The sequence below is a fragment of the Orycteropus afer genome, unplaced genomic scaffold (assembly GCF_000298275.1).
Source record: "Orycteropus afer afer isolate SDZICR_OR568_19922 unplaced genomic scaffold, OryAfe1.0 scaffold00551, whole genome shotgun sequence".
Classification (NCBI taxonomy): domain Eukaryota; kingdom Metazoa; phylum Chordata; class Mammalia; order Tubulidentata; family Orycteropodidae; genus Orycteropus; species Orycteropus afer.
Window position 1 is genome coordinate 1,648,679 of NW_006922138.1, and position 11,696 is coordinate 1,660,374.

The 11,696-nt window shown below is 46.6% G+C and overlaps 1 protein-coding gene across 1 annotated transcript in view; it reads left to right on the forward strand.

The window, feature by feature from the left end:
* LOC103210021 (adenylate cyclase type 2-like) overlaps window positions 1–11,696 on the forward strand; it is a gene marked incomplete at its 3' end in the record, with an annotated part of 485,381 nt that overhangs the window by 377,991 nt on the left and 95,694 nt on the right. The window contains exons 6-8 of the mRNA XM_007955948.1: window positions 715–832; window positions 2,436–2,479; window positions 6,381–6,461. Of these exons, the coding sequence (XP_007954139.1) occupies window positions 715–832; window positions 2,436–2,479; window positions 6,381–6,461 (243 nt within the window). The remainder of the gene's footprint in view (window positions 1–714; window positions 833–2,435; window positions 2,480–6,380; window positions 6,462–11,696) is intronic.

Here is an 11,696-nt window from a genome sequence, read left to right on the forward strand (position 1 = left end):
TCTTGGGAGAAGTGCAGCTGGAATGCTCCTTAGAAATGAGAAAGGCCAGACTTCATCTCACCTATTTGGGGCACGTTTTCAGAAGGGACCAGTCCCTGGAGAAAGATATCATGCTTGATAAAGTGGAAAAAGAAACAAACTCACTGCCATTGAGTCGATTCTGACTCATAGCAACTCTTTTGGGTTTCCAAGGTGGGAAATCTTTTCAGGAGTAGATTGCCCAGTCTTCCTTCTGCGGGGTGGCTGGTGGTTTGAATGGCCAGCCTTCTGGTTAGCAGTGAAATGCCTTGGGCCCTACACCACTAGAGCTCCTTTGGTAAAGTGGAGGGCCAGGGAATTAGGGGAGGTCCCTACCTGAGACGGCTTGACACAGTGGCTGCAGCAGGGCTCGGGTGTAGCAAGGATCGTGAGGGTGGTGCAGAGCCAGCAGTGTCTTTGTTGTGTGTATTCAGGGTCGCTAGGAGTTGGAATCAACTGGAAGGCACCTATCAGCATTAATGATCTTTCTGGGAGGATTGCCACGTCTTCCTCCTGTGGAGTCATGGTGGGTTCAAACTGTCCACCTTTCAGGTCGAAGCTGAGCACTTAACTATTGCACCCCCGGCACTAAATGAGCCCGTCATTTGCTATGTCCTCCGCCCATGAAGCTAAGAGCTCAGCGGGAAGGCGTCCCCTGGGGGGCCTCTCCTCCGGGCCCTCCGCCTCCACACTCAGGCAGCACTTTGGGTCACGTGTCGGAAACCACCCACTGGACACGGCAGCTACGGAACGCCGCTCGCTTCCAGCCACTGGCCTCGTCAGCGGAGCAGAAGTTCTCCACCGTAACCCGTATGTGAGGCTCCTGCAGGGCCTGGGCCTTAACAGCCCTTGGCACCTCACCTGCATCCTTTGGGATTCAGCAGGTGTGGCGCGGAGCTAGGGAACAGGCACGTCTAACAAGTGCCTAAGGCATGTGACTGCTAACCAGAAGGCCAGCGGTTCAAACCCACCAGCCACTCCTCGGAAGGAAGACTAGGCAATCTACTTCCATAGAGATACTGCCTTGGAAACCCAAGGAGGGGTCACTGTGAGTTGTAATTAACTCAACAGCAGTGAGTTTGGAAGGTCTAGTGCCATAGTGCCTAAGGCGTCTGACTGCTAACTAGAAGGCTGGCAGTTCAAGCCCACCAGCCACTCCTTGGAGAGAAGGCTGGGCAATCTACTTCCATAGAGATACCTCCTTGGAAACCCAAGAAGGGATCACTAGGAGTTGGATCCGACTCGACGGCAGTGAGTAACAAGTTCCCATGGAGCCTTGGTGGTGCAGCAGCAAAGCACTCGGCTGCTAATCCATAGCATCAGGGTTGGAACCCACCAGCCTCTCTGCAGGAGAAAGATGTAGCAGTCTGCTTCTACAAAGACGGCAGCCTTAAAAACCCTGTGGGGCAGTTCTACTCTGTCTGCTAGGGGTACTGTAAGGCTGAACCAGTGTGACAGCAGTGGGTGTGGTTTGGCTTTTGCTTCCATAAAGACTGAAAGTCTGGGAGACCCTGTGGGGCAGTTCCACTCTGTCCTCTGGGAGAGCTGTGAATTGGAATCGACTTGACGGCTATGGGTTTGGCTTTTAGTTTTTGGAACAAATTCCCAGGTGGCCCAGAAGCCAATGTCTGGGGCCCACACCCTGAGAGCCACAGCCGTGATGACTCTCCCTGCTGTGCCCCCAGTGAGCACTGAGGTCAGCACTGGCCCACATGTCCTCTGGTTTCACAACAGGGTCTACTGTAGAGGGCCCCTCCTCAGAGCCTCTGTGAATGTCTCAGAGTGTCACTAAAGCAAGTGTCTGATGCCATGTGACCCAGCCATTCCAGTCCTAGGTGTGCACCCAGAATAACTGAGAGCAGGAGCATAAGCACGTGCCCCAGTGTCCGTGGCAGCATCATTCAGGAGCAGTGGGGTAGGAACATCCTGCTAGCCCGTTAGCAGGTACAGGGACGGTGTGATCTGTGCACAGTGGTGTAACATCACTCAGCCAGGAAGAGGAGCAAAGTTCGGATGTGTGCTAGGACACGGATGCACCTCGAAAACATGCTGAACGACAGATGCCACGCCCGAAAGAGCAAGTACAGTGTCATGTCTTCTGTGAACTAGCCAGAAGAGGTGAATGCACAGACATGAGGAGAGTGGCGGCCATCGGGTCTGGGGAAGGGGCAGGGCGGTCACTGCTGAAGGGGTGCTGAGGCTTTCTTTGGGGGATGACTAGTTTGGGGTAGAAAGGGTGGTGGTCCTTGCACAGCATGGGGAGTGCAGGTAATACCACTGGAGCATGCACTTGAAAATCAGTAAATAGCAAATCTTACATATTTGCCACAATAAAAAAATGTTCTTCATGATAAAAGAAGACATGCTGGTTCCTTGAGATTTGCTTTTGGCAACTAATCCCTTTCTTTTCTTACTAGGATGTCCCCATGGGCCAGCACAATTTTCAGAACCGCACTTTAAGGTATGGTCCACTTTCCCCGCCTCAGGACTGAGGGCCCTTTTTTAATTTATTGGTGAAAGTCCTCATCATCAGTGCAGTGATTCTGAAGGCTGCTTCTTCTAAAGAGCAGTTCCTGTGAAAGCCAGCCAGTGGCTTTCAGTGTAGAACTAGGGTTATTGGTGTGGCGTCCTCAGCAGACCGGGCGCAGGAAAGCACCACCTGCCCAGCACTTAGAGCTTGCCGTTGTTTTCTTGGAATGACTTGTCTGAATATTAATATGCCGAAGAAATGAATTTTCTTAAAATGACCATGTTGCTTAATGACATTTTTTCCTGCTGAATTCTAGAGATAAAGGCAAAAGAAAACACATCTGCCCTTGAGTTGACTCCAATGCATGGTGACCCCAGGTGTGTCCGAGGGGATATGAGCCCCAGGGGGCTTCCCTCGGTGAGTTTTCAGAAGTGGATCAGTAGGCTCTTCTGCCGAGGAGCCTCTCGGTGGACTTGAGCCTCCAGCTTTGTGGTTAAGAGCCGAGTGTGGGAACTGATGCACCACCGGGGACTCCAGAGACAAGCCTAGCTTTGTGAGAGTGAAAATGGGAGCTCCTGCCCAAGACAAGGTCTCCCCAAAATATCCACACTTGGCCCCATCCACCACAAAATCATGCCCAGGGCCCTTCTCCTCTGTAGTGTTCCTCTATCTTTTGAGCTCAGAGTTTTACTTTAATATGGGTTTGTAGGCGAGGATGGCCTGACTTCGTCTCACCTACTTTGGTCATGTTGTCAGGAAAGACCCGTCCCTGGAGAAGAATTCATGCTTGGTCAAGTGGTGGTTGTTGTTATGTGCCGTGGAGTCGGACCTGACTCAGCAACCCCACCTTGGCTTTCCAAGGGGGTATCACTACAGAAGTAGATTGCCCAACCTTCCTTCCAAGGAGTGGCTGGTGGGTTTGAACCGCCAGCCTTCTGGTTAGTAGTCAAATGCCTTAGGTACTACGCTAAGTGGAAGGTCAGCAAAATAGGGGAAGACTCTCAACAAGATGGATTGACACAGTGGCTGCAACGATGGGCCCAGACATGACAACCATTATGATAATGGCACCGGGATGCACAGTTGTACATGAGGTTGTTATAAGTGAGAACCCACTTGACAGCATCTAACAACAGCGACATGGTTTTAGAAATTAAGGGATTTCTTATTGAAGAGTCTAGGATACCTAAGGAACGGTCCAGAACTCACCAGCCTTCCTTTCCCCACAGGGAGGTCAGTTTATTGGAGGTATCTGTCCTTTTGAGGAACAAAGGAAAAAAATACAAGACTCAACATATAATTTTTTGCAGAATAAAAATTAACACAGTTAAATTACTGCTTCCCAAAATATAGCAATATATCAATCCAGAGTCCACCTATGTCCCTGCTTGTGTCGGACCAAATCTTAATATGTAGCTTGTTTAAACTTTGAAATTTTGACACTGGACGTAATGCTTAGAGTCCTTCTGTGGTCCACAAAGTTGGATTCTTGGGCTTTTACAGCATTGTTTTTTAAGTGGCAAATAGCTTATTATAGAGAATTTAAGCTAAATTTAGAAATATTATGGCCACTGTAGGAAGAGTGACTTGTAAAGCCAGTAAGAGGCTCAGATCCAGGAGCAACTGCCTATGGACATTCCACAAACAGCCTTTCATTGGAATTTGATGCCTCTTCTGTTCTCTCTCTGCCCCCCCCCCCAGTTCTGCTTCAAGGGTCTATTTCAGAGTGGCAGTGGGCTGTGCCTCACGGAGCTCCCAGAGTACTCTGGGGTGTCCTGGGTGATGTCCTTGGGGATGCCATTGCCTTGATCACCTTAGAATGGAAGAAATTGAGGCACCAAGGGTTACAAGAACAAGGGGAAGGTTGGGCATAGGGAGGAAATGGGAGGAATGCTGTTACAGTGTGAGGGTGGCAGTAAATGTCACAAAAGGGAGTGTGTATGGATTGTTGTATGGAAAACCAGTTGGCATTGTCAATTTTCACCCAAAGTACATTGAAAAATCGATGATTAAATAAAGGTCTTGTGAGTGACCATCTAAGGTACAGCTATTAGTTTCTCCCCATGTGGAGCAAAGAAGATTGAAGAAAATCAAAGGTGCATGGAAACAGTTAGTCCAAAGGATCATGGAACCTGTGAACCCCCACCTCCATGACCCTGAGACCAGAAGAACTAGACAGTGCATAGCTGCTGCTGCTGACCACTCTGAAAGGGATCACAATAGGAGGTCCTGAATGGAGTGGGAGAAAAATGTGGAACAAAATTCACAATAATAATAATAATAATAATAAAACCAGTTTACTGATCTGATAGAGACTGATGGAGCCCCTGAGGCTGTGGCCCATAGACTCTTCAGGCCTGGAATGGAACTCACCTCTGTGGCTCAACCTTCAACTAAACAATAGACGTCCTGTCAGCTGTGAGCTATAACAGCAGGGAGGTACGCTCTCCTTAGAGCAGTCAACCCTATGAGACCAGAAGGGCAGCATTGGTCCAGTATTAAAGCTCAGAAGGTAGGAAGGGATAGGAAAGAAGAAGGGGGAAAAAAAAGAAGGCAAGGTCTGAAGCATGAACCCTTCAATGTAGGATGATGGAGTTGGAAAGCCTGTCCATCTCATTCATGATAATCCTATGAGAGTTAATTGTGTGACATTGCATATTCAGTGTGATTGTCACCTATAGCTATGAGCAGTTCTGGACTCAGAAAGTGTTGTCTTTGTTCCAGAATAGAGGTGTGTTCCATTAGTAATGTGACCAGACACAGAGAGGTGCCTACTCCACAGCTGACTTGGAATCTTGGTCAGCAGTGGACTCTGTGCCCAGGGATGCTCAGGGAAACTGGAGGGAGATAGGTGAGCATTTAGTGTTTGCTGCAGGTATGTCACTTTCAAGCATGGGTGTATTTCCAGTTTCCTTCTAGACATCATCTTCATGGTAATTGTCAAAATGACCATGAGGGACTCTTGCTATTATTTTGATACAGCTTCCAGAGTTACTATGAGCCAGAATCGACTCAACGGCAGTGGGTGGCTAGTTACAAGCTATGTTACTTTATGGCTGAAATGATTGTTTCTGAGTTGAGAGAGTGGTCAGCCCAGATAGGTTTGGTTTCTGTGATTAGTGCTTTTGAAAATTGGGGAACTTTTAAATAATTATAGACAATTTAGCCTTGATATGCCTAAAATAAGACTGTTGTTGTTGTTGTTGTTGTTGCTGTCAAGTTGATTCCAACTCATAGTGATCCCATTTATTACAGAGTAGAACTGCCCTGTAGGGTCTGGAAAGCTGTAATCTTTATGGGAGCAGATCACTGAATCGTTCTCCCATGGAGTCCCTGGGTGGTTCAAACTGCCAACCTTTCAGTTAACAGCTGAGAACTTAACTATTGTACCACCAGGGCTTCTAAATAAGACTTGAGTTTCACAAATTCTGAAAAATGACCCAGGAAAACATGAGCACAGAATGACTAGTTTGTCAACCAAACCAAACATATGCAAGGAATTTCTATGCCACTGGGGCCCATTACGAAATAAGGCTCTACAGGCAGCAAGTCAAGAGTTAGTGCACCTCCCAGGAAGGATGTTCTAACGTCACAAACACTGGCTTCTTGTATCCTATGCTGAGCCATGTCAGTCAGTGCTGCTTTCAGTGCCTGGAATAATTTCATGCTATGTGAACACAAAGGTGCATCTTTGCCCAGCCAAAAACTCTCCTCAGGTCTCTCCACACAGAGTGGCCCCATGTCCATACAGAAAAGCCTCCTGGATGGACTCTCTTTTTCTAGTTTCTCTCTTTACTTCTTTAACAGGATTAAGTAGAGATTTGGCATCAGAGAAATAGCCTGTTTGTTATGTAATAATATTCTTACTAATAACATTTCATTTTTTTAAAAGAACAAAGTCACAAAAGAAAAGATTTGAAGAAGAATTGAATGAAAGGATGATTCAGGCCATCGATGGAATCAATGCTCAAAAGTGAGTACTTTTTTTTTTTACCTTAAATAGACAAACCTATTTGAAAATGTCAGTTTCCCAAAGTATTTCACTGCAAGCTCCATAGTGCTTATCATATAGCAAAGCCATGTTGCCTGAGACACTTCACTCATTTCACTGTCATTGCCATTATAGCTTCTGTTCCTCTTTTTAAAAAGTTCCATTTCTTCCTAGAAAATGTACTGTCCACATAAGTCACTGATATATGAAAAAGATGAAGCGTAGAGGGAAACTTGATGGATACTGTGATCATGTGGGGTAGTGAGTTGCATGGTGTGGCTTTTCTAGCCATAGTCTTTGTAACTCCCACTGGATTACTGGGTGGGACAATGCAAATATGTGTCAACTTGCCTGGGCAGCTGGTAGTAGTTATTTCCTGTAATGAGACTGGTAATTAACTCCATGGTGGAATTTGCCCTGAGCGACTGAGTAGCTGCTTTTAAACTCCTGATTGTTAAAGTCATCTACCTGTGGTATTTCGGTTGGAGCAGTATGAAGTAATCTTCTGGAAAAGTTTACTCTCTTTCAGGTGTGTAGAACTCTTATGTTAGGATTGGTTAGTTTTGCAACTCTGTCAGGCTTAAAATGAGCCCTCCCAGAGGCAGGGGGGATCTCACTGCCTGCTGAGAGAGACGCCCGGCTGAGAGATGCCTGGCTGAGAAACAGCAGTAGTGGAACCAAGAGGCATGAGACAGAGCAGTAGGCTTACCTGGCCAACATAGACAGAGGCCAAGCTGAGAGGCCAAGGGCCAGAGACATGTGTCTAAGGGCACACCAGAGGGGAGACTGTCCTGATCGAAGAACTGTATCCTGAGTGTGTTCCTGAACTTGAATTGTAGCCTGTTGCTTCCCTAATAAACCACATAATCTGTGAATTCTTTGTGGCCCCTGCAGTGAATTATCGAACCCAGCAGAGAGGTGGTGGGTGCCGCAGGAGGGATGTTTGGTGTCAAGGTTGGTAAGAGGGCTAGAGGGTGGTGGCATGTCTGGGCTCATAGGAACAGGCCTTGGGCTGCTGATGGTGATTCTTCTTCTTCCTCTGTAGTTAGTAGAGGTCAGAAGATGCTGCCTCCCTGCCCCTTGAGCAGATCATCAAGTGGTACTTTAACAGATAAAAAGGAGTTCTCTAGGCGAAAGTGTTAAAATTGTACCATGTGACACCACCCATCCCAAATGCATCTGTTCCCTGTGAAATCTTGAGCATGAGAGTGGGGCCTGAGGGGCAACCACCATTCAGCCTGAGAGGTGAACAGTTGCCGTTGCAGCTTTCAGTTGTTGCTGCTGGGTGCCGTGAAGTTGATTCCAACTCACAGTATCACCATGTGAGAGACTGGAACTGCTCCATATGGTTTCCTAGGCTGTAACATTTTTTGCTGAAAATAATTCAAAAACAGTTGCAGAACTATGCGGACAGGGTACTGCCAGAAATGCCAATCTGATTCAGAAAGGAAAAATAAAAAAGACTCACTACCGTCAAGTCGGCTCTTGTAACGACCCTTCCTTGGACTTCCAAGGTGGTATCTGTATGGAAGTAGATTGCCCAGTTTTCTTTCCGAGGAGTAGCTGGTGGGTATGAACTGCCAGCCTTCTGGTTAGTAGTCAAATGCCTTGGGCACCATGCCACCAGAGCTCCTATTGATTCAGAAGAAGGTGTGGAATAAAGGATATCATTGCTGATGTCAGATGGATCTTGGCTGAAAGCAAAGAATACCAGAAAGATATTTACCTGGTTTTATTGACTATGCAAAAACATTCCATTGTGTGCATCATAACAAATTATGGATAACATTGAGAAGAATGAGAATTTCAGAACACTGAATGGTGCCCACACAGAACTGTACACAGACCAAGAGGCTGTCGTTTGAAAAGAACAAGGAGATACTTCATGGTATAAAATCAGGAGTGGAGTGTGGCAGGGTTGTATCCTTCCACCATACATATTCAATCTGTGTGCTGAGCAAATAATCTGAGAAGCTGGACTATATGAAGGAGAATGAGGCGTCAGCATCGGAGGAAGACTCATTAACAACCTGCGATACACAGACGGCAAAACCTCGCTTGTTGAAAGTGAGGAAGACTTGAAGCATTTATAGATGAAGTTCAGTGGCTACAGTCTTCAGTAGGGATTACACCTCAACATAAAAAGAAAATCTTGAAAACTGGACCAATAAGAAACATCACGAAAAATGGAGAAAGGATTGAAGTTTTCAGGGATTTCATTTTACTTGGATCCACGATCAAGGACCAGGGAAGCAGCAGTCAAAAAGTCAGACAACAACTGCACTGGGCAAAAGTGCTGCAAAAGACCTGTTAAACAGCAAAGAAGTCACTGTGGAGACTGAGGTGCACTTGACCCATGCCAGAGTATTTTCAGTTGCCTCACAGGCATGTGAGAGCTGGGCAATGGATAAGGAAGACCACAGAAGAATTTACACATTGGAGTTGCAGTGTTGACAAAGAATGTTGAAAATACTGCCAGAAGAAGGAACAAATCTGTCCTGGAAGTGCAGCTGGAATGCTCCTTGGAAGCAAGGATGGCCAGCCTTCATCTCACCTACTTTGATCACGTTGTCAGAAGAGACCATTCCCTGGAGAAGAGGATTGTGCTTGGTAAAGTAGAGAGTCAGCAAAGAAGGGGAAGGCCCTCGATGAGACGGACTGACACAGTGGCTCCAGTGAGCTCGAGCCCAGCAAGGATTAGGGGCTGGTGCGGGACCAGGCAGTGTTGGGGTCTGTTGCACGCAGGGTTGCTGTGCATTAGAAATGGCTTGATGGCACCTGACGATAAACAATAATTTATAAATCAATCCAGCCTTTATGCAGAACACAAAGGACATACCTTCTTAAAATACTTGATTTTTTCTTTTTCTTTCTTTTTTTATTGTGATTTGGGTGAAAGTTTACAGAGCAAATTCACTTTCTGTACAACAGTTCACATACACTTTGTCTCATAACATTGACCACAGCTTACCACAATGCAACAGCTCCCCTCCCACTTCCTCCCGATAGTTACCTCTTCCCTGTGTCCATCTTTCCATGCACTCCTGTCCCCTGAGCTTTCTCCCTGTGCATAAGCAGCCCTTCTTTCTCCCATGATTGTTCTCTCCAAGGAGTGTATCTACCTCAGGTACATGTTCAGCTCATATGCCTGTCTTTTGTTTGGCTGGAAGCCACAGATGTGGGTTCTTCTTAAAATACTTTTGCACCCACCTTTTTGAATAGTTTTACTAAAGGCATCATTAAAAGTACAAAGACTTGCTTTGTTTTATTTTTGTCAAGGCTGCATTTGAATGTTCTGTTTGCTTTCTACCATTTAATATCTGAACACACAGCTAGTGAACACCTTTGTGTTCCAATGAAGCTTTATTCTGAAGTGAGCTTAATATTGGTATAAATGCTAATGCTGTAATTTTGCAAACAAATTCTTCAACCTAAGTAGAAAAAAAAATACCATACAGTCCTCAAAAACAAGCCAAGACCTAAACCAAACCCACTGCCATTGAGTCAGTTCCAATACATAGCGACCCCCACAGGATTTCCAAGCCTTAAACTTGATCAAAGCACACTGCATCATGTTTTACCCATGGAGAAGCTGGTGGGTTTGAACCGCCAACTTTTTGGTTAGCAGCTAAATGCCTTAACCATTATGCCACCAGAGCGCCTTCCTAAAAAGAAAAGAGAAATTTACAAAATGGAACCCATTGTGCATGTTGTTCGCAAAGTAGCTCACTCCGTTGTGCTCTGAACTCTCCTTGTGCTTTCCCATAGCATTCTCCTGGTCTTGTTTCAGTTTCCTCTCGAGGGCTCAGCAGGCCCACAGGCTTGATGCACCTTTCAGATGTGTACTGCTCACAATCTACAGATTATTTATATGCAGATTCCGTGGATGCATTGTTCATTCATTTCACACATTTATAGTCTGAGTAGACTTCATTGTTGTTTGCTTACCAGTAGATGGTAAAGGACACCAGACGCAGACTCCTCCCAAGACCTGACAGTCGAGTAGGCAAAGAGCTGCCAGCAAGTCCCCTGTACCTCATGGTGACCTCCTGGATAACAGAAAGCAAGAGTGCCTACTCCTGTTTCGTTCTCACCATTACTGGCTTGCCCCCTCCACTTCACGGTGACCTCCTGAATTACAGAAGGAAGTGATCCCCGGTCCGCACCATCCTCACAGTCACTGGCATGTCCCCTCCACCTCATGGTGACCTCCTGGATAACAGACAGTAATGGTGCCTTGTCCTGCATCATCCTCACAGTCACTGGCATGTCTGAGTCCATCATTGTGACAACTGTGCCAATCCGTCTCACCAAGGGCCGCCCTCACCCTGGCTGGCCCTTGGAGTCACCAGCTCTGAGGTCCTTCTCCAGGGACTGAGCCCTCCTGATGATGTGCCCAAAGTGAGCAATCAGCCAGTGTTCTCTGTAATCCCTGAGGTTTTCCTCAGCCGGTTTTTGGATGTAGATCCCTCGGTCTTTCCTCTTAGTCTGTTTAGTCTGGAGGCCCATGGAAACTTGTCCACAAGGGTGACCCTGCAGGTATACGAAATTTTGGCAGAACAGATTCCAGCATCACAGCCATATGCAAGCCACCACAGCATGACAGACTGACAGAGATGGGTGGCAGAGTCTAAGAGGAAAGATTAGTCATTGCACTATATACATTATGAAAGGACAATGTAGAGACGGCAGTGACAGCCCATTGAAAAAGTGAAGGTCAGTGCAAAAGGGGAAGACCCTCAACGAGATGGATCAACACAGTCACTGCAGTGATGGGCTCAAGTGCAGCAAGGATCATAAGGCTGATGCAGGGCTGGGCAGTGTTTTGTTCTGTTGTGCGTAGGGTTGCTATGAGTTGGAATTGACTTGATAGCACCTACAAACTCCTTTATCAAGCATGATACCTTTCTCCAGGACTGGTCCCTCCGTGCAACATGTCCATAGTACGTGAGACCACGTGTTGCCATCTTTACGTCTAAGGAGTATTCCAGCTGCACTTCCTCCAAAACAAAATTGTTCATTCTTGTAGTAGTCCATGGTATTTTCAGTATTCTTCGCCAACATAATAATTGTTATTGTTGTTGTTGTTATGTGCTGTCAAGTCAAACCCGACTCATAGTGACCCCCCCTTGGGTTTCCGAGGCAGTATCACTACGGAAGTAGGATTGCCCAACCTTCCTTCCGAGGAGTGGCTGGTGGGTTTGAACCGCCAGCCGT